The following is a 22,032-nucleotide window of genomic DNA, read 5'->3' on the forward strand; positions in this document are numbered from 1 at the left end:
TAGCATTATCCTCTGGCGGTGACCCCCCCTGTTGCAATTTTTTTTTAAATGATGAGTACGTTATGATGGAAAATATGACAAAATAACCATACAGCTTAATACATTTTCTTAATATATATCTGTATTAATACAATAATAATAATTAATAATCAGTTATTCTTCTAATTTTGTTTTGTATTTATCTTTTGTTTGTCATTCATTACACTCATTGTGTCTTCTGTTATAAACATTCTTAACGCAATATTAAACAGTAATATCAACAGTAAACATATTTTTAAAGCATTTTTAAAGAGATTTCTGTCTTTATAATATTATATCATTTTGAAAAGTAATATGAACAATTAACATATATTTTTAGCATTTTTGAAAGCTACTTATGCCTTAATAATATTATATATAATATTCAACAGTAATATTAACAATAAACATATTTATATTCATATACATGTATATATAAACAATATTTGCTACATCCGTGCTCTCATCCAGCTGCAGAGCAAAAATATTCACTAGCTCTCACTTGCTCCAAAAGCTGAGCAGATACTCAGTTTCACTCTCGGTAGCGGCAGCTCAATTCTAATTGGCTTGAAGGGCGGTCGTGTGATTTAAAAACAAAAATATTAAAATTAATAAATAAAAAATATTAAAAGATTGGCATTAAAGGACACATAGATTGATAGATATGCAGTTATAAAAAAAAAAATGTAACTTTAAAAAAAAAAAATATTCCCCTTTCCCTCAAACTTTGTGTGACTCCCCCAGGCGCCCCCCCGGGGGTTCTGGGCCCCCACTTTGAAAAACACTGGCCTAGCTCTCCCTTGAATTGCTTCCATTTTGCCCTTGTTGTGTGTGTAGACCACATGTGTCAAACTCCCCGGGGCCAAATCAGGCCCTTGGTGGATTTAATTTGGGCCCGCAGGATAATTTTTAATTACTATTCGATCCGGCCCACCTGTATATTGCACGCACACCGTCACTCAACCCTGAGGATTTTCTCAGCTCAGAGCCTGACCCCAAATATTGATAAACTTGCAACGAAGATGAGATGCCAAGTATCTGGCTTGAACTAGCATCACAGCAGCAAACTGAGTTTAAATGGATGTTTCCTTCCATTTTGCCCCCTGGTGTAGACTCTACTCTTTAATGCCTTTATGTATGTTTACTACGGAGCCCCCTAGGGGACATGGAGAAGAAAAGAAAAAAAAATTGTAAAAAAAAAGTTATCGCAAAACCTTTGATAGATATCGCAAAACCTTTGAGAGATCTCGCAAAACTTTTTACAGTACTATGGCTTCCACAGATGACATTTTTTAATGGATTTTTTCTCAAAGCACTTCAGATATTCATTGCTATCGGGATGTTAAGAGCATTCCATGGAATATAACAAAAAGTGTATCTCGAGCCGGTTTCTCAAACTTACCTACCCCACCTTTCAGTCCCAACAGATTCCAAAAAATTAAATCAGTAAACTCTTTTTAGGGTGCAGCTATATATTTTATTTATTTCAAAGTGGGTCGATTTTAATAAGGGTTTTTTTCCTTCAAATGTGCAGAGGACTCCTCAAGTGCTGTGTTTAATTTATTTTAAAGTAGGCCTGTGTATTATTTATTTAAGAGTTCTTTGTACTCAATTTTATAATATAATAAATAATAAATGCAAAAAAACTGTAGTTTTTGTCTATGATATAACAATAAATACAACTTTATAAGCTATCAAATATGTTTTCCGGCTCCAGCTAAAACAAATTGTTGGAAAAGGGGGAAAAATTGCTCTTTTGGTCAAAAAGGTTGCAGACCCCTGATTTAGACAGTGAGAGAGAGGGGCTAGATCGGGGCTAGATCGGGGCTTGACCCACGTCGCTCAAAACGGCTTAATAGGCATACTGTAGACACTAATTAGAAGAACACAGACTAAAACAGCAATGTAAAGACGAATCAGATGATTAAACATGATCTTAAAATATATTTTAAGATGTGTTTTCTTTGCATTTATTTGCATTTATTTGGAATTATTATTTGAATTACTTTCTGATGACACTAGGTGGGGCTGTGCCTGCCCCTAATGGCCAGTCGCCACTGTCTGTTTGTCTTATCATCATGACTCATTAATAGTATATCAACATAAGTGTAGCCTACTGTATATTCTACATGATTGCATCTGTATGTTGCTCTCCAATTTTAACAAGACTTAAAAACAACAAGATATTAATTTGTACCCATGTTTCCTATCAGGCTAAATCTTTCTTTTGCATGAAAAATTACTTGAACAACTAATTTGATTATTGTCGATTATTTTTCTATCAATGGACTAATTGATAAGTGACACAACTGTTGCAACTCTAAAACACATCTACTAAGGGCTAGGACCATGGATGTATGATAACGACTTGTAGCTAGGACGTGTGCTGGTCTGACCCACGGTTTTAACCCAGATTCAGTTGAGTAATTTGACAGAATAAGAATACAAAATAGTATTTATTTACACACATTTATAACAACATATCTTAAAAAACATTTGCAATATTTGTGTTTTTTTTAGCTGTCCACAAAGTTGAATTCTCTTTTAACAGAATAATTTACACGGCCCAACTCTGAGTCTTTAATATGGACGTTTATGGAGGTGAATGCTGTGGAGCAGAGGTTTTTTGTAAAGTTTGAGAAGGGCTTCCAGTGGGGCTTCAAACAGTTTGAGGTCGGACTTAGTGAGTAGAAGTGAACACATATTACATTGCATAGCAAAAAAAGATCTCATAGAATAGCCTAAATGTGTATAATATGGTTAAAGAGATAGTAAAGATACTTTGGGGGTAGTTTAAGACAAACCTTTTTTTTACATATTTGATCTAGTCTGTTGTTATATCAAACAACAATATAATGCGGTCTTGGCTGAATGGTTGAGTCTCTATCGGATCCAATAACATATTAATGCTCCCATTAGCCTCCAGGAATCGAGCAAATCCAAGTAAACTAAGAGGGCCTATTTTTCAAACTTCCTCTGATTGGAGGTCCACAGTCTTAAAAAGCTTTGCCAAAGAGGATATACATTAACATCCAAAATAAATAGGCAAGAAAACTTGGCAGTAAAACAAAGTTAAATTTGAAAACAAAAAGCAATCATGGCTAGTTCAGAGATTTCATCGCGATGACAGACAGCCCTTTGTTCCCTGATCAGTGAGGATACTGACGTAAATAGAGGTTCCTCAACACATCCTCACTGAACTGGTAGGTTAGCTTCTTCTTTACTTTCTTAATCTCTCCAGATTTACCATAGTTCCTCAGAGCTCGAGCCATTTTTTGATAGGTCATTTTTTTGCGATTTCCTTTCTGAGTACCCCAGTGGCTGGCCAGGACTTCTTTGTGTTTTGTGGAGAACTGAAAGATGCCCTTGTCCTGGTCCACCCACCAGATACTGTCACTCATGTCACCTTTTCTTAGCAGGTCCAGGAGGAACTGGTACAAGCGGATTTTCTTCTTGTTGCCTGTGTTGGGAAATATAAAAGTTGTTTACACAATTTTGTCCGGCAGGCATCAGATTCCCCAGGTTTTATGTGTACGTGAGATTTCAGGACATTAGGACTTGATGTCATAAGCCTTGGAAATACTCACTAGTGTCCCTCCGGAAGGAGTGTTTGTGTTCTTCTCGTTCATCCTCTCCTTCTGATACTTCGAACGGAGGGCTGACTCCTCTCTGTTCCTCTTCTGAGTAGTAACGTCCAGGAGAGGCAGATGCCTGGTACTGGTAACACATGGATGGGGTGTAATATGGGATCTTTGGGAGAAATGTAAAGCATGTTTGAAGTTTACACAGAGGACTGATAGAGCTGCACATTTATTTTGTTTTGCAATCGCCCAACGTCTGACATTTTACCCCATTGTACTAAAAGAGGAAGTAAGTCTGCCAAAATAGAATTCAATAGTCTGTAAGACCATGTGATGTAGATGACATTTAAGCGAACATATTCCAGACTGTCCAAATCATGCACTGTATTTGGAAAGATAAAAGTGCTTTTATGTATTATCTAAATCCATGTCGTTTTCTTCAAGAGTTTTTCCTAAAATATATTTTGTTATTATGGTTGCAGCAATAGATTCAGTCCAAAGAACCCTCTCTGATTTACCTAGTAATTCATTCTGGAGCATATATTTCCACACTTTTATGTAAAGTATCAGCAAAAGTGTTACGAAAGGAGTGTTTTTTTTGTCTGTGAAACAAAAATTCCCTTATTTCAGCTTTTATTTGTGCATGCTTGCTGATTTCTCTGTGTCTTTTATCCTAGTCCACATATATATTGTGGTTTAGAAAGTTGGCTGGATACATCCAGCAGTTTGAATGAGTCAACTTGGGCTTTTTGAAAAATAATCCCAGACATTTTCCAAATTGTTCTGACATGTTATGGACTGAATGAATCAGTGGCTTCATTGAACACTTGACAGACATATTGCTACCTCAGTGCAAAAAGGAATGCTACTGTTTATAATAAGATTACGTTGAATACATTCTTTAACTTGCTGAACCTCTTCTTATCATTTCAAAAGTCACATATGTAAAGATTTAGTCATTTGCACAGTAGTTTCCTCTCTCATTTCTACACATGAACTCACCTGTGGTGACACAGAGAGAGGAACGAGTGGCGGGTCCAGGTGAAGGGGCAGCGACTCGCTGCTGAAGCGGTACGGCTGCACCAGCTGCTGAGGAGACACGGACTGAAGCTCTATGAGGTGATTCACCGGAGAATTCTCAAAGTCTGTCGGGTGGACACGCTCCGTGTGGAAAGTCCATCTGTGGTCTGAAAAGTGACTGAAGGTAAGGCACTCAGTAGTGTGATGATTTTTGCTACTGTTGAAACCAATCGTCTCACCTTCATATATCTCCCCCACATTAGTGAGGTAGGGGTACAGCTCTGTAGGGGGGCGATAACTCTCTGGTTCATTCGGAATGATTCCCTCTGACACCTTGTATTGGAGAAAAAGTAGATTTTGTCACAGACAAAGTAAATGTTTGAGTCTATTTGTACTGGCAAAATTAAGAAAAAAATATTTCAATTAGCTGATGCACTAGAATTTACATGGCTTGATCGTTATTAATCTCAACATAAAGACAAGAACATTAACAGAATAAAGAAACCAAACAGAGGTCCCCAAGGGAAATACATAAGTCCACATGAGGGCAAGTACTGTTAGGAGATAATTTCGCAGCAACAATTATAATTTTCACAGCAAAAATAAATATACGTCCGCATTTAACACAAACAAAACTCACAAACAAAGCCTTCATGTTAATCAATCAACTAAATTCAATGCCACACTTTGGTCACTTGAATTACTTGATTACTAGCCATGTTAACCCAAAAACAGTAGAACAAATGGAAAAATATCCTACATTTCACAAACTATGATCAAAGACAAGCCAATTAACAATGAAGCAGCAGCACTTACAGATGATATGACATATCCCTCCATCATGTAAACAAGACAGCATGAGAGTCTTGGTTCTTAAAGTTTGTAATGAACGTTAACTTTTTCCTATTGCTTCACCGAAACACGCGACGTCGATGGCTTCACCAGACAAAAGGGAACTGAAAGTGAGAAACAAGCTGGACCCTACACTGTCTGCGTTCATATAAACCAATTGTCTAATTCATATGATCAGATAGTTCCTGATGGCCGAATGTCATCTAGCCAATCATACGTACATGCATTTCCTGCATTATAAAAGAGGTATTTGTGCAAGGGCTCACAATGATTCCTCTTTTTTGAGAGTAGATTATAGGCGGATACAGTTGATCTTCAATTATTTAAAACACTTTGTTATTGCAGAGAAATGGTTATAGCAGCAGGTATTGTGTAATTTAAACATTATGTTTTCACTTAACTGTACAAAAAAACTAGAGGCATATATAAACTATCCAAAAATGATTGTGCAAACAGTCACGCTGTTAAAATAGACGTTTCTTGTTATCACACATACTCAATGGTGCCTGTATGCCTCAACTTCCCCCTTTGTCAGGATGCAGTGATGTGACCTTAGAAAAACCTTAAGACCTTTAAATTGCTATTTAATTTAACACAAATCAGGCTTTCTTACACTTGCGGTACAAGAAAATATGATTTGCTTTTTTTCTTAATATTAATCACAACTAAATCCCTGCCAAGTTTACTCATAGCACATGAGAGCTAGTGCACATAGGAGCTGAAACCAAAAATAAAAGTTTGGATTCGAGCTTGTTCCTCTTTTAGTTTGACATTATGGTTTAAATTGAGGAAGTATTGACCATGAGAATGAAACCAGTGAAACATGACTGAAATGTCCGGAGCCACTGTGTCCTTTCTTTGTGTTGTAATATTCCTGCTAGATGTTAGACATTATGATCTTAAAAGTAATACTTTATGATTGTATTTAATGGTAGATACTAGAGGACCACTTTTTAAGGCTTTACAAATAAATGATACTTTATGTCAAATCAAACAATGATGAAAATTATATACTTTTGTTTGATATGTTTTGCCTTGTTGGGATGGAAGCTACCAGAGGCAATCTGCTGGATGTGATGAAACTGTTTCCTGTTTACCAGACAGAGGACAATGAGGCCCAGTGTTTGGTTTAATTTGTCTGTCTTCAAGTGTTTCATAACTGAACATTTTAGACAACAGCAGCCGAGTTGATACAACATATGAAGCTTGAGCTGAGGGTGGGTACTTCCTGTAGTGACTGTGTCAAACTTCAGCCATCCTCTCAGATCATGCTCCACTGTAAGTGCAGCTCTGGGGCTTTTTGTGCTTTCAAACATTTACTCTGGCTCCATCTACTGGGAGAAAATATTGGACTGACCAGTATCTAGGCTAGACTGAGTTCAGAGGCAGAGAGGAGAGGAGACAACCAAAATAGCTCATCGAGGCCCATATTTATTTGTCCCCCGCATCGGAATGTGGCTTATTTCGTCATCAGTTGACACATTTGAGGAATGATGGCTTCAGGGATTCATCGGAATTTCAGATTTCCATATATTGCTGAAATTGCTCCCCACCTCAACTAGTATAGTGACAGCAGCAGCAGCAGCAGCAGCAGCCAGGAGCGGAGCCCTGTTGTCCCGTGGATCTATCACGGTACCGAGGCGAGATACGGATGGAACATGGCTGCTATGAGGACTTTAACCGTGGCAGGTCTCTTTTTGGCATTTTGCGCGTTGGGACTGATAGCAGTGGCGATCAGCACGGACAACTGGTACGAGACTGATGCGAGGAGGCACCGGGAGCGCTGCAAGAATTACTCAAACAAAAGAAACGATCCCGGCTACATTTACATCTCCAACAACAACCTTCCACTTCGCATGTTGCCAAAAGAGAGAAATGTGGAGTGGAGGAGCGGCGAGACGCTGCTGCGGGCAAAGCGGCACTTCTTGCCTCCTGCCCCGGCCATGGAGTCCCTCTGCAGTCGGCAGTTCAACTCCACCATCACCGGGCTGTGGAGAAAGTGCCACCGAGGGGGATTTGACTTGGAGATAGAGGATTTTATCTTTAAAGGTTTGGTTTCTAATGGGCATATTTTCTGCTGAACTGTGTTTGTTCTGCACATCTGTGTTGTTGTGTGCGAGGCGCTGCCAGTGAACACTTTGTGCACGAATGCGCTATCCAAGGTACTGATGCTGCGCACAGACCCTCAAGGCCTACGCAGTATTACAGTACAGGTCGACGTTCCGTGTTGTTTCGAGCACGAAATGGGCAAGCTGTGGTAACAGAACCCGAGAGATGAGTACAATAAGCTACTCCACAATGCTGTGTGGGTGGATGGGTGGGTGGTGGTAGAAGGGGGTTGTGTGTGTTTTTATTTTTTTTAGGGAAGGGGGTGGCAGCAGAGAGCCTTGTGATATCCTCTTCATCTGATCTCAGTGCTTATGTGACATCCTCTTTGTGTTGTTTACATCCACAGGATTGGTTCCACGCTGCACACGAATAAAATACTACTACTCATCTTCAACGCTGCCCAAAAACCTGCCAATCACTCTGACTAAGACAATAAGGCAGGATGAGTGGCACGCGCTCCGTGAGTTGCTCATTATGCATTTTTTCCTAATCTGATGAATAGAGACACTTGGCACCAACAAACAATGTCGCTTCTCTTTGCAGACCTCCAAAGGATGACTGCCAGTTTCATAGGCATGGCGATATCCATCATCCTGTTCGGATGGGTCATAGGCGTGCTGGGCTGCTGCAAGGAGCATGATCTGATGCAGTATGTGGCCGGACTCCTCTTCCTCATGGGAGGTAAGGTATGAAGAGAGAACACTACCCTGCATCACCACAGAGGGGCAGTCAAGTCTTTGTGAAAGAGAGGGTGGTGCATCAGAGGAATTCAAATGGGTTGTCTGACTTTGTATTCCTTCTCCTCTCTGGCAGGGACATGCTGCATTATCTCCCTCTGCACATGTGTGGCTGGCATCAACTTTGAACTGTCCCGCTATCCTCGCTACATGTTTGGAATACCAGAGGACATCAGTCACGGTTATGGCTGGTCCATGTTTTGTGCCTGGGGCGGACTGGGCCTGACGCTGCTGGCTGGCTTCCTGTGCACACTCGCTCCTTCCCTCTACCCTCCACACACCCCAGTGGTGCACAAGCCCAGGCCAGAGAACGGATGTGTGTGACAGGCCGATGCACATCTAACAGACACCTGTCTCATCCTGAAGCCGTGACGAGCCCTGCTCCACAGACAGTTACACACAGGGACTCAGGAAAGCCTTCACACAGCTTGGCACAGAGAAAGCACAGGACTCTCGCTCACATGAAAATAAAAAGAGGAGACATTTGGCTGAAGACGATTTCAGTTCCTCTGGTGCTTTCCCCCTGTCCTCTCTTTACGAATGAACTGTTCAGTGTTAATTGCTTGCTCTTCAAGAGGATAATAGTTATACAAAATGTCCTCCTGTAAAGTCTGCCAGTGGGAGAAGAAAAAAAGAGAAAAATAAACACTGGCAGACAATCAATAGCACAACTTTGAAATCTGTATCAAAATATGGATGTGTAACGTCACAAAAGGGCAACTGTGTATCATTATGTACCCATTTAAAACAATTATGTACATGTACTTTTTGAATTGTATGCAGATGCATTTGTGTTTATTCAAGGAAAATATGAACATTAAGACCAAACTGTGTTTGAGGAAAATGTGTTGTTGTTCTTGAGGTCTTACTCCCATCAAAATATTTTTGAAAAATAAAACAGCCTTGCAAAACAATTTTTTCTTGCTGTATAACACTGAACAGACGCCATATAAACGTATTTGAGGTCATCTTTTCTCTTGCATTATGACATGAGTCCACTGGTATGTCAGCAGAGAGGCTTGCTAATGGAGTCAAAGCATCAACAGCAGCTGTTTCTGTTAGTGTTACAAGGAGTCTATTTTGTATAACCACTTCTGAACACTTCAATGTGTAAATGTAAGCAACCCAAACTTACAAAATCTCCAAACTTAGCAACTCCTTTGTACTATTGCGTTGCTAATATCCCATTGTGTTGTCTTTACAGATTTATAATGTTCCGCTGCAACCTAGAAGGACATCCCTGTCGTTGGATTAAACCATAGTGGCCACTGGACATTGCTTTTGTAAGTATTATACATTATTTGATACGTTTAAAAGTAAGAATTTAATTTGGAATAACATATACATCTTAAACCTATACTAAAGAAGAGGTCCTTTTGCAGTGTTACATTGCTGCATTGCTCTGAACTCTGTCTGGTAACAGTGACACAGAACACCTGCACCTCCTGGATGTGCCCACTATATTAAAAAGTCATTTAAGGCCCTCTTACTTACACAAAGTCCTGGCTATTTAAAGAGTGCATTACATTTCATGAGCTCAGTCATATGTCACAGTTCACTCTGCACAGTGACTACTGCTGGCAGAAACATGTCGTGGAAATAATTACCCTGAACTGTGATGTGTTTTTTTAAATGGCCAGTGCTTCAAAAGTGAGCATGAGTGCATGTCTGGCTGAGCAGTGCTGGAAAGCAACCTAGTGCATTTACACAAAGTGTTTTACTTAACTACCATTTTGAGGTACTTTGTACTTCTAGTCCATTACATTTTGGAGGTTCAATTGTATCTTTAACCCTACTACATAAGTTACAAGTTACTTCACTTCAATATCAATCATATATAATAATAATAATATATATAAATCATAAATTATATTATATAGTCATAGTTTATGACAATGTCATATAATTTGTTGTCACCAAAAGTATTTAAAGCTATGATAAGCTCCACCTTTACCGGCTGCAACATTAATGTGATGAACACATGGATAAATATAACCAAATAACATTATTTTAAGATGGGTATTTCTTCATAAATCACACTTTTACTTTTGGTAAAAGGGGTATACTTTATCCAGATTGTAGTTAAAGAATGACTTATCTTAACTCAAGATCCACTCCTAAACCATTTCTAAAGCTTTTAACCACATTTCATGGTCTTCATCAGAGAATGTTTTTTGCCCAGTGGGAGTTTTTGAAAGCTCCGGGAAAAAAAGCGTAGTAACCAGGTTGACGAGGACCATGAGATTAAGTCAAAATCCTCCTGAACAAGCCAGAAAGTTAACCTTAAAGGGAAATGTATCCGCCATCTATGTGGATGTCCAAATTCCAATGTCCAATTGAAGCATTATAATCCTTAGTGTGTGTTGACTGAGAAAGATGAGTTCTCTTACATGTACCAGAAAGCATTGCCTGAAGGTTCGGCTAATCCTCTTGCCTCAGCCTCTCTCTGACTTCTTCAGCCATACAGTCTGGCGCAAACAAATATGGCTGAGAATCTGAGCCAATGTGAACGCTGTCAAATGTATCTCTGTCCACAACATTGTCATTGTCTGGGGTGTTATTTTTGCAAAATGAGCTAGTTTTCAACACGATGAAGTTTTGTTTTTGAGTGCCATCGAGATCCCAGGCTCTGGTTACTCAGAGGCGGAAACTCTTACTATCAACAAATGTATCATTGTCAGGTCAAATGATGCTGCTGGATGCAGGAAGAAGAACAGATTTTGCAGCAATGAACTCATCTTTCTTGGTCAATTTAGCACACACTGAGGGGCTGATGGCTTCAAATGTATTACCCTCAAATCTGATTAGATATCAGATTAAAGGTGGAAACAATTTCCTTTTAATTTAGAATTATGTTGTCAAAATCATTCTATTGTCATTCAAGTGTGAGGTTTTTTTTTCAACAAGGACTCCTGCATACTGTAAAACATTTAGTGGCAGATGTAGCTGACAGATGGTTACACTATTAGTAGTATTATCCGATAGTATTCATTGCAGGGATAATAATGGTGGGACTAGTAGCGGCTCTCAAATAGCTCTCATCTTTCTAATAATAACACAGTATAGGCCTGTGGTTTCAGGGCTTCATTTTCTGCACAGAGAGGGATCAGTGCTCTCAGGTCAACCTCGCTCTGCATTCCTGACCTTTCTTTGTTTGTCCTTAGAATATTTCAGCGAGGAGAATTAATTCTTCTTACAGCGTCCTTGAGGCTCAGACCTTCCTCCATCTCAGCATAAGGGGCCTTAAACAAATCAATGGAAACATTTTTGTATAGGTGGAACTAACTGTTTGAGCCAAAAAAGACAAATTAAGTAGCATGTGTGGGTTTAGTGAGACGCTCTACCTTTTCCTTACTCAGTGGAAATATCTAACTTTCAATCATTCAATCAAATCTTGTGAGCCCTGTGCAGTACCTCTGGAAATTAGGAGCCATATAGGGTTTCTCTCTGGGTTTTTTGACAGGGTTGGCCAACACTGTGCTGAGCTACTGAGAAATGTTTTTTAAAAAGGGTCCCCAAGGGGAAGCTGGGCTGTGAGGAAAACCAGACAGAGGAAATCACACCCAGTTGGCGGCCCATGGCGGCCCATCTGGCTCCCTCACATCTGCACAGACACGACCTGTAAAATTGGGCACGCTTATAGCAGTTACTCTGTGGTTGTTACAGACTTTGACAGGAACAAGAGAGTTTTAAACGGTAGTTAAAAACAGAAACATGCACACTTATTTCTACAAAAGGCATTTCAAATATTAAATTAAAGACAGTGCAAATGAAAACATCCTGAGAGTAGGTTTATGTGTCTGTGTGACCCTGCAGGGTAGAGTTAATGCCTATAAGATTTTAAAACAACTTTCCTCCATATAAACAATGTCTCTGAACATAATTTGTATTTTGACAGCAGAACAGCAAGAGGGTTTAATTTGTAAGAGATTTAAACAAGCTGCTCGTCATTTATAAGTATATTTTTAGTACAGTGACATAATCCAAAACCACTCAGAATTTCAACACAAAGACATTTCATATAAACCACACACTTTATAGACCATGAAAGAGAAAGGAATAGATAATGACGACAGTGGCCGCCTTGGACAAACATACTTTATTTTCTAGTAGATAACTTCCAGATGGAAATGGAAGGCAATGACAGACTTTAGACGTCAGTTAACCAAGTCCCCTCAACGGGACAGTCGGGTCTGCCACTTTAAGTGCCAACTACACCTGTGACAGTCAAATCAAAAGTTCAGATTTCAAACGTTGTTTTTTTTTACTGTTTATGTAAACCTCAAACTTCAAAAGGTGGAGATTGTTTTAAAAAGTAAAGTATAGTTTGTGTCTCAGGACAAATAAGTAAAGTATGAGTAACATTTTTTAAAGTAAAAGGGGAAATTAAGATTGTATGAATAATAAACATAAATTGTATCAATTGTATTGTATACACAACATCATTTAAACCATTCAGACAAAACAATTGCTATAGATTTAGATGCTGACAATTGGAAGTCTTTATACTCTTCTGGAGAAAAAAACTCTTCCCGAGAGGTGGCACAGAGGGCTCCATGCAGATTGATGTTCACATTTCCCTCCTGACTCAGAGGAATACCTTCATGTTTGTGTTATAGCTTCCTTCAATGTCACATGTTCAAGGAGTGGGTAACCAAAGGTCAGAGATATTCAAGATATTATTCATAAGCCACACATAACTTTCCAGTTGTTTGTTGAACTGGAGGGTCTGTTTCTCAAACACTCACACATTCCCTCACAAACACACACACTAAGCTTTCAATAAGCACACTATGAGCCAACATTGAGAAATTCTGTCTTCAGGCGGCTCAGTCTGGTGCCATGGCTGCGGATGACGAGAGACAGCAGCTCGTGTTTATCTTTCAGCCCCACGGAGATGTCTGTAGTCTCCCTCAGAGCTCCCCGGATGTCACTCACTTGCTTCATCACATATCCGTTCAGCTGCTGCTCCTCTTTCAACTCTGTTTCCTGACTTTCTTTAAACTTTACCTCCAGCTCCATCAGAGACTTGTCCACGTCTGAAAAAGCCTCGCCGATCTGAGAGATCTCCCTCTGGAGGAACTTGCCGTAGCTGTCCTCTCCGTCCAGATCGTGCGTCACGGTGCGGCCGATGCTCTCCAGCAGGCGCGCCGTGTCCTCCGCCTGCAGCTTGGAAATGATGAAGTCGTCCCTCACCACGGAGTCCCTCTCTTCAGATGCCCCACAGGGATAAACGTCCGAGAATTTAAACAGCATCTGGCACTCCTCCGGGTCTACCGTCTCCTCGTAATCTCCGTCCGGGACAAAGAAGTGGTGGAAGGTGCCATTGGAGATCTCCGGTTGGAGGGGCCCGGTGTAGACTGCCGAGACGCACGGAAAACATGAGAGTAGGACGAGCAGCAGCGGGACGGGTTCCATCATGCACCTCCTCTCTGTCTTTGGCGAACAGCATCTGCACTGGCTGCCGGATCCGGAGCACAGTTTTCATCCCGACTCATGTTACAATGTCCCCCGTCACTAAAAGGCGCAGACCGCCTGTTTAAGACCGGAGGGCCCCTGCTGGCGCTGGTTACTTACTCAAAACACACTCTCCAGCGGAAGTCCCAATGAACATTCTATCTCAGTTTACACGTTTAAACTATTTCCTTGAGTTATATTACCACGTAAACCAAATGCTATATGACCAGAGCTTGTCGTCATAATCATATTAGGTAAGAAATCACGATCTTCAAGATTACCAAATGTTGACATGAATACTTTTTAAGTTCTCTTCAAAAAGTTTTTCATTACAGAAAAGACTTTTCAAACAACGACAACAACAACAACGACAACAACAACAACAACAACAGTGCGATAAGATGCATTACAAGGAAAATATAAATTACAAAGCAAATACAAATAACAAAAGACTTTAAATAAATATTTTAAAACAAATCATTGAATGAAGTACAACCACATGTCCACAGTCCACTAACTTAGCTCTGATTTAGGCTCCTAGCCATGGAGGAGTGTGAGGGGGAAAAGCTCTCCTTTTAAGGTGGTCCCTAAATGCCAGCACAGTGGCTGCCTAGGCTCCATTATTTAATGCCATTGTGCACTCAAGGGATACTGTACACTCGGAGGCCATCCAGCACTCAATCATCAGAAGTCTGGGGAGAAAGCAAATGATCAGTTAGGTCTCTTTAGCTGCAGTAAGCCCTGCCAGCTGCAGTCCACACTGATTCGAACAGAGGGATACAGATGAGTCGTCATTAGGAAGACATTTATTGGTGTACTGCTGCAGTTGGACCATATTATTTTCCAATAGTTCCCGACCGTCGCTGCCAAGCTCCCTCTCCCATGCCCTTTGGACAGCAGACATCTTAAGTGAGCAATCAAGTATACATTGTTAAATATGTGTCACTGTCCCCCAAGAGCCCAGCCTCGGGCCAAAGCCTTTTCCAGGACATTTATTTTACACTTTAAATATTCAAGGCCTGACTGAATTCAATCCACTGCACACAGTTAGTCCAAGTCTTGCATGTATTACCTTATTCTCACTCACTTGTATTGATACATAAATAATATTTCTTATTTAATAATTCAGGAATGATGCCAAAAAGTGACATGTATGGTATATCTATTCTACCATCAGCTTGGTGTTATTGTCATAGAAGACATGCACAAATTAATAATTGAAAAGGAAATTATGGATCAGTTTTGCATTTAGTTTTCAATTAAATCGCGTAAGTAATTCCAAAAAACCACATGCAATAAAATACTAGAAGGTGACGTTAATACAGAATGGGAATATAATTTCCAAAAGGTTACTTTTAACAATAAATATAGTACATTTCAAGAGAGAGGGGCTCTGAATTGATGCATTTCCATTGTATTCTCAGTCTTAGAGAGTGTAAGAGCCCACTGTGATTACTTCACTCAGGTGATTACATTACTGGCCCCTGGGCTGCGATACCCTCTACTGCACATCCTGTAGTGGGTAATTACACAGGGTGGTCTCAGATACGGCTCTCATCATGTTTTGCACAAACTGGAAACATATGGCAAGCTATAAACACCAAGCTGGATAAAGCTCCTCTGTTTGATCTATCCATTCATGTTACATAAAGTGTTTAGAGCAGCAGGGGGAATGTGTCTGTGTTTTACACACAACAATATTAAGATGATAAAGTTCCTGGAAAAGTATATGAATTATCTGATCTAGTCTGAAACTAAATAGGATGGGGAATCAAATGTTTGATCACATTTAGTACGATTTTACATCAAGCAGTTGCTGTGTACGTTTTATTCTCTCCAACAGTTCTGACTTGAGAGGCGCAGCAGACTCCTCAGACAGCTGTAGAGGGATGAAAGCAGGATTTACCTCGTCAACAGGCAGGATACAGGTCAGCTGTCAGCAGCTACAAAACCAAGAGATTGTGCAGGAAGAAGTCCAACAATCATGGGATCAAACAATCAAAGGCTCAAAAATAAAAAGGCAGTACAAGACAACAAAGCTGGAACACTATGGCTGCGAGGCAGAATCTGTCAGGAGTAATGTGCTGAAGGGCAGACCCGCAAAGGGAACTGATGAGGTAATCAGAAGCAGGTGTTTATGTGGCGGTAAAGGTCAACAACTGGAGGAGGTGGGCCTTTTCTTTAGACCAGACATGGGGGGTGTTGCTCAATCAAAAACAATAACAAAGATGTGATGTCAGGAAGTAGTGTAGCATCATGGGAGTTGTTTTGACTACCACTGCAGTCAGCTTCTAATGGTCAGGATTCCTTCAGTGTTAATCTAATTAAGCAATAGCTCACGACAGGCCGTGGTATATGCTCATGATATCACAGCTAAGGGGCGTGGTTCGGCCCTACGCGACGCGAAGCTATTGCTTTTATAAAACGGTTACCAAGTGTGGCAATATGAAAGAAAAATGCACACTCTAATTTAAATAGTTTTTATTAGTAAATAATGATGTTCAAAATAAAATAGTCCCTCCGTTGCCTTCTGCACAAAACATAGTGCAAGGTGGTTGCTATGCAACAACACTAACAGCAAGCGTTGATCCATTATTTGGCTGTTTATTTACATTAATGTGTATGTTGCTGTTTATTGTGCATCCACTGAAAAACTGTCCAGTATCAGTAGCATGGCTTACGTGGTCACTTGTATAGGTTGAGGTTGTTCGAGGCTGTTGCTTGGCGTGACGAGAATATTGCTCCACTTTCTCCGGTCCCCGAGATTGGGCTTCCAGTAGCTCTGGAGAGAGCTTTCGCACCTGTGGCCACTAACGGTCATAATTTCTCTGCTTTGTTTCAAGACCCGCATCAGAAAGCTTTTGAATGGTGGTACTTTTCCAGTTGGTCTACCTGCTCTTCACGTAGCTCTGCATGTCGTAGTTTAGGTGCTTTTTTTCCTGGAGATAGGCACTGCTCAATCCACTCCTCCATACTATAGTAAGACCCCCCCGGAGGTCGAAGTTAATCTTAAATGTTTCCATGTTATGCTTTGTAAGTTTGTTTTGTAACGGAAGAAATTTAAATATATTTATAAAACTGACAAGTCAAATCAAGCAATCTGATTGGTCGATAGCGTTTTTGCGGACCTCTTCGATTACAGATTTGAAAACATCATTGCTTGCTTTAAAAGTAGCACAATTCATTATGTTAAACCTTCAAAAGTATCTAGATATCCCTGCCCTAAAGCCAAAGGAACTGCACACTGAATATGTTTTGCCGTCTGATGTCTATGTCTGGACCGCTGCGTCAAAAAGGAGGGCTTCTGCACCGTTACTTCTCTGCTGCTTTCTTGTTCAAGTATGTACGGTATACTGTTTTTCTCAGACGCGGAGGGATACAGACTTGTTGTGAAAAGTAAAAGTAGAGCCGCAGTGACGCGTCCTTAAACCCGGAAGTAAACTTCTTCCGGTTCCTTCGTCTAAAACGCAATGCAATTTCTCCATAGGATTTTGGAAAATAGCTCGAAATAAGGTCTGTGGTTGACACATATTTAAGAGATGGATCACGTTTTGTTCAGCTGGATAATATCCACATGTCAACCCTACTTTTATAATTTTTGAATAATAAATCTAGTCGGCAGAAGCAAAATGCTAACGTTATGCTATAAACGAACTACAAGCCAGTACAGCAGCAGGGTCGCACGACTTTAACGTCACGCCAACTTAAGATCGTTTCAACTGACTTGCACTGAAACTGCACTTTGAAAACTTTAAATATATTAACATTTTAAATTGTATACCCCGGTTATCTAGGCCCGTTTTGTTTAATGTATACCACGTTTATCTAGGCCCTTTTTGTTTTATGTAGGCTATACATGTCACACTGTGGGAAACGATATTTCGATATTTCTGGATGTATAACACATGTAAAATTTTTGACAATAAAGCTGAATTTGACTTTCGCGTGCTTGCATATTTTAACAAAGCTTTTCATTTTAGCCACACTGAATTTAACTAGAAGTCATGGCTGTGTCAATTACCAGTCTGATATCGTTTTACAAAGATGACAAGAAGAGTGTAGATAGAGGAGAGAACCACTACAAGTCAGGACACGTTACAGTGCAGCCTAGATGAAGGTGTGCTTACCGGTGTTGTCAGGGCTAGCATGAGGGACAAGGTTTATAGTGTCGGTGAGTAGTGATAGCAAGAGTACCGTTAACTTTTTAAGACCGAGTTAATTTATTCACATTAATTCCCATCAACAAATCAATTTTATGTGTCACATGAAATCTTTATTAGGCAAGGCAAGTTTATTTATATAGCACTTTTCAACACAAGGCAATTCAAAGTGCTTTACAAAAAATGAAAGACATTAAGAAAATGGCATTTAAAATCAGTCATTAAAAAGAAAAGCTAATAAAATAAACATTAAAAGAAAAAATACATGGATAAAAGTTACAGTGCAGTCTAAGATATGAATAGTTCAATTAAGAGCAGCGACAAAAAGAAAAGTCTTCAGCCTGGATTTAAAAGTAGTAAGAGTTGCAGCGGACCTGCAGGTTTCTGGGAGTTTGTTCCAGATGTTTGGAGCATAATAACTGTACGCTGCTTTACCATGTTTAGTTCTGACTCTGGGGACAGAAAGCTGACCCGTCCCTGAAGACCTGAGAGTTCTGGATGGTTCATAATTTAGCAGGAGGTCGGAAATGTATTTTGGTCCTAAACCATTCAGTGCTTTATAAACAGCAGCAGTATTTAGAAATCTATTCTTTGACACACAGGAAGCCAGTGTAAAGACTTCAGAGCAGGAGTGATGTGATCCTCTTTCTTAGTGTTAGTGAGGAACCAGAGTAAAGACTTCAGAACAGGAGTGATATGATCCACTTTCTTAGTGTTAGAGAGGAACCAGAGTAAAGACTTCAGAACAGGAGTGATATGATCCACTTTCTTAGTGTTAGAGAGGAACCAGAGTAAAGACTTCAGAACAGGGGCGATGTGATCCACTTTCTTAGTGTTAGTGAGGACTCGAGCAGCGGTGTTCTGAATCAGCTGCAGCTTTCTAATAGATTTTTTAGTGAGACCTGTGAAGACACCATTGCAGTAGTCCAGTCTACTGAAGATAAAAGCATGGACATGTTTTTCCAAATCCTGCTGTGACTTTAGTCTTTTAATCCTAGATATGTTCTTTAGGTGATAGTAGGCTGATTTAGTAATTGTTTTAATGTGACTGTTGAAACCAATAACTAATTTAACCCGCTGACAAGAGAGCCTACCTCCGAAGATCGTGACTGGCTGAGGGACAGACTCGGGGGCAGGTTCTCAGGAATTTCTTGGCTTCTCTCCCCCGAGCCAGAAGAGGAACACTACAGCTTGGAAACACTTACTGTTCCTGAAATTATCAAATCTGTTGGGCATCAGGGACCTGAGGCAATTGTGGCAAGCATGGCATTGTCTGGAGAGCAACAGAGGGCAATTCAGGTGGCTACCACTGGTCAGCGAACCAGCCCAAACTGGCATTTGTTCAGGAAAGGAAGGTTGACTGCCAGCAACTTTGGTGCTGTCCTGAGGTCAAAGCGTGTGACTGCTTCCTTTATTGCCAGGGTGCTAAGGCAACAACAGGCCCTTGATTGTGTTTTGTCTGTACAGTGGGGGACTATGAATGAATGTGAGGGCGTCAGGGCATTCACCACTGCAACTCAGATGCAGGTCCATGAGTCAGATTTGTGGCTCTCCCAATCAGGAATGTTGGGGGCATCTCCAGATGGTCTGGTAGGGTCTTCCGCTGTGCCTGAGGTAAAATGTCCCTACGGAGCAAGGGAAATGACAATTAGTGAAGCATTGCAAATCAAGGGCTTCTGTGTCAGTAAGGAAGGAGAAACATTCAGCCTGCGTGAGGAACATCCTTACTGGCACCAAGTGCAAGGTCAGCTTCACCTCACTGCAAGAAAGAAGAAGAAATAATACAATTGTGAATTGTTTTTAATTTACATTTACTCGCCTTTGCAATGTTGTGGTTGTTAGAGTGTTAGGTTTTCTGTCAGCTCGTCCGTTGGGAAGATATAAAATATAGTTTCATGGAAGTCACACCGTCACATATACTGTAAGAGCATTAAGACATACAGTACATAGGCTAAAACAAAACATCTAAAGATATAACCTTGCACTTTGATAAGTCTCGTGAACATTTTCACTATTTTGACATTTTTATAGATGAAAATTGAACTAAAGAAATAAATGGTAGATGAATCCATATTGAAAATAGGTGTCAGCTGCTACACTAATTATAATAGTTATATTTCTTAATTAATTAAGATAAGATATTACTGTATTGATCCCAATTTGGGAAATGTTTGTGTTGCAGCAGCATAAAAAGAAAAACAAAATATAAGTTATTATATATACAAAAGTATGTGAGGGATGGAATATTAAATTGAATATAAATGTAAATTGTACATGTGATTTTACATCCAAGAGAAGCTATGGAGCAGAGAGTTCTCTGCCAGCCAGAGGTGATTTGTTATTAGTTCAATATGTCAAACTGATTTCCCTGACTACAATCTTTAGTTACATGGTGAAACGTTATGCTGCTTGTACTAATAAGACTTATCATATAAGCCACACAGGTTTTAATAGGATGTATTCATTATCTTTACTTGTGTTGCGGTCTTTTCAGCAGCGCCATCTCTATAGCGCCGATACAGTCACTACCCATTATTTACATTTCACCGTGACATGGACAAAAATGTAACGTCAGCTTACCTCATGGCACGAATCCAGACTCTCCTTTGGAAAACATTGGCCGGGAAACGATAGAACAAGCACGTTTCATGCGAAGACCTGTGGCTGCAACCCGGAGCAAAGCAACAAACCATTGCGTAGCTAACTAGTAGCGCTAGCTTTAGCTAACGTTAGCCAACGAAACGAACTGCCGAGTAAAATTGGAAAACACTGGTAATTAATTATTCTATAATTTGTAAAACTACGGTGTTAAAAACGACAATTTCAAAAATACAGATTCTAATGGTCAGATATAGATATACAGATACTAAAGATAGGCAGGTACTTGCTTTTAAGCAGAACACAGGGGAAAACAAACTTAGCGGGAGTGTTTACGTGTTCGGCGTAATGACGTACAACGGCCTCGACAATTTCTGTAGTCCTATTCAGCCATTCGGTAACAACCATCGTTTTTCAGACACGTAAACTCTTCAAAAATCCCCAGTGGGGTCACTGCTGATGTATTTAATGTCGTAGAACAAAACGTCAATTACCTCTTAAATTTGTGTCAACCACAGACCTTATTTCGAGCTATTTTCCAAAACCCTATGGAAAAAATGCATTGCTTTTTGAGGAAGGAACCGGAAGTGCCAAAAATGCTAACTTACTTCCGGGTTTTACGACGCGTCACTGCGTTTCTCTATTCTACCCGTGGTATAGACAAGTTTACGCGCCAAAACACGGGTAGCGCCATGACACTACACAAATGCACTTCATTTCCGCCGGAAGTCTTTTGCACAGCGTCTGTCGGTGTAAACCGATGTAAACAGTCAGACGGGCACTGGTGTAAACACAGCGATTTCGATGCTAACAGTGATGCTAGCTTGGGAACACGATTCTACTTCTTTGACTGGAGATGGCGTTACTCTCCCCCACCCGAATTCAGTGCAAAACTGGGAGGATAACATGACGACGTGGCCCAGCATAAAACCAAAATAAACTGCCTTATTTAGGTCATGCCCACAGGAGCCAACAGTTGTCTGTTGTTTACATAATGCACAATTTACATGATCTCTTTATGCTGTGCAATATATCATATGTGCCTGTACTGTTTGAGTGAAAATAAAGTTTGATGTAATTTAATTTCATTATTGCACTGTTATTGCATTATTGCATTTCATATGTTCCTTAGAGTGCTACAATTTCTTTTAACACAGTTCATCATTCATATTAAGCTCATACTGTACATAAATAACACTGAATTAATTAATTGTTGAGAGGAAACTAAAGAAATGGCTTCAACAAGAAAGATCACATGTTTAATCCTAACAGGTATTACAAATTAAAATATAAAAGCAGCCCACACAATTACATCACTATGAAAATATTCATATATAATATTAAAAAATACAATGCATGCAGTATTTGTTGTGTTTATCTGTATTTAATGAACAACATGGCTGGGTGCTGGGTGCTGGTTTGTGGTCGTAGCACTCTCTATCTAACCACTCGTTCAGGTGCTTTCTCGAGTGATTGCAACCAACTACCGCACACGTAGTT

General features: G+C 40.0%; 3 protein-coding genes across 3 annotated transcripts; 1 reads left to right on the forward strand and 2 right to left on the reverse strand.

Moving 5' to 3' along the window:
• Window positions 1-2,455: 2,455 nt before the first annotated feature.
• spi1a (Spi-1 proto-oncogene a) lies at window positions 2,456-5,675 on the reverse strand. Its single transcript, XM_079679933.1, has 5 exons — window positions 5,436-5,675; window positions 4,859-4,952; window positions 4,602-4,786; window positions 3,606-3,768; window positions 2,456-3,478 (listed from the first exon to the last, which is right to left on the reverse strand). The coding sequence occupies exons 1-5, from the start codon at window positions 5,460-5,462 to the stop codon at window positions 3,168-3,170; spliced, it is 780 nt and encodes a 259-aa protein (XP_079536059.1). The 5' UTR covers window positions 5,463-5,675; the 3' UTR covers window positions 2,456-3,167.
• Window positions 5,676-6,830: 1,155 nt separating this feature from the next.
• tmem276a (transmembrane protein 276a) lies at window positions 6,831-9,231 on the forward strand. Its single transcript, XM_079679932.1, has 4 exons — window positions 6,831-7,520; window positions 7,927-8,040; window positions 8,124-8,261; window positions 8,394-9,231. Exons 1-4 carry the CDS (start codon window positions 7,130-7,132, stop codon window positions 8,639-8,641), a joined length of 891 nt encoding a protein of 296 aa, XP_079536058.1. The 5' UTR covers window positions 6,831-7,129; the 3' UTR covers window positions 8,642-9,231.
• Window positions 9,232-12,401: 3,170 nt separating this feature from the next.
• fibina (fin bud initiation factor a) lies at window positions 12,402-14,047 on the reverse strand. The gene has a single exon (XM_079680819.1). It carries the CDS (start codon window positions 13,736-13,738, stop codon window positions 13,109-13,111), a length of 630 nt encoding a protein of 209 aa, XP_079536945.1. The 5' UTR covers window positions 13,739-14,047; the 3' UTR covers window positions 12,402-13,108.
• Window positions 14,048-22,032: the final 7,985 nt, after the last annotated feature.

Source organism: Notothenia rossii (assembly GCF_949606895.1).
Source record: "Notothenia rossii genome assembly, chromosome: 5".
Lineage (NCBI taxonomy): Eukaryota > Metazoa > Chordata > Actinopteri > Perciformes > Nototheniidae > Notothenia > Notothenia rossii.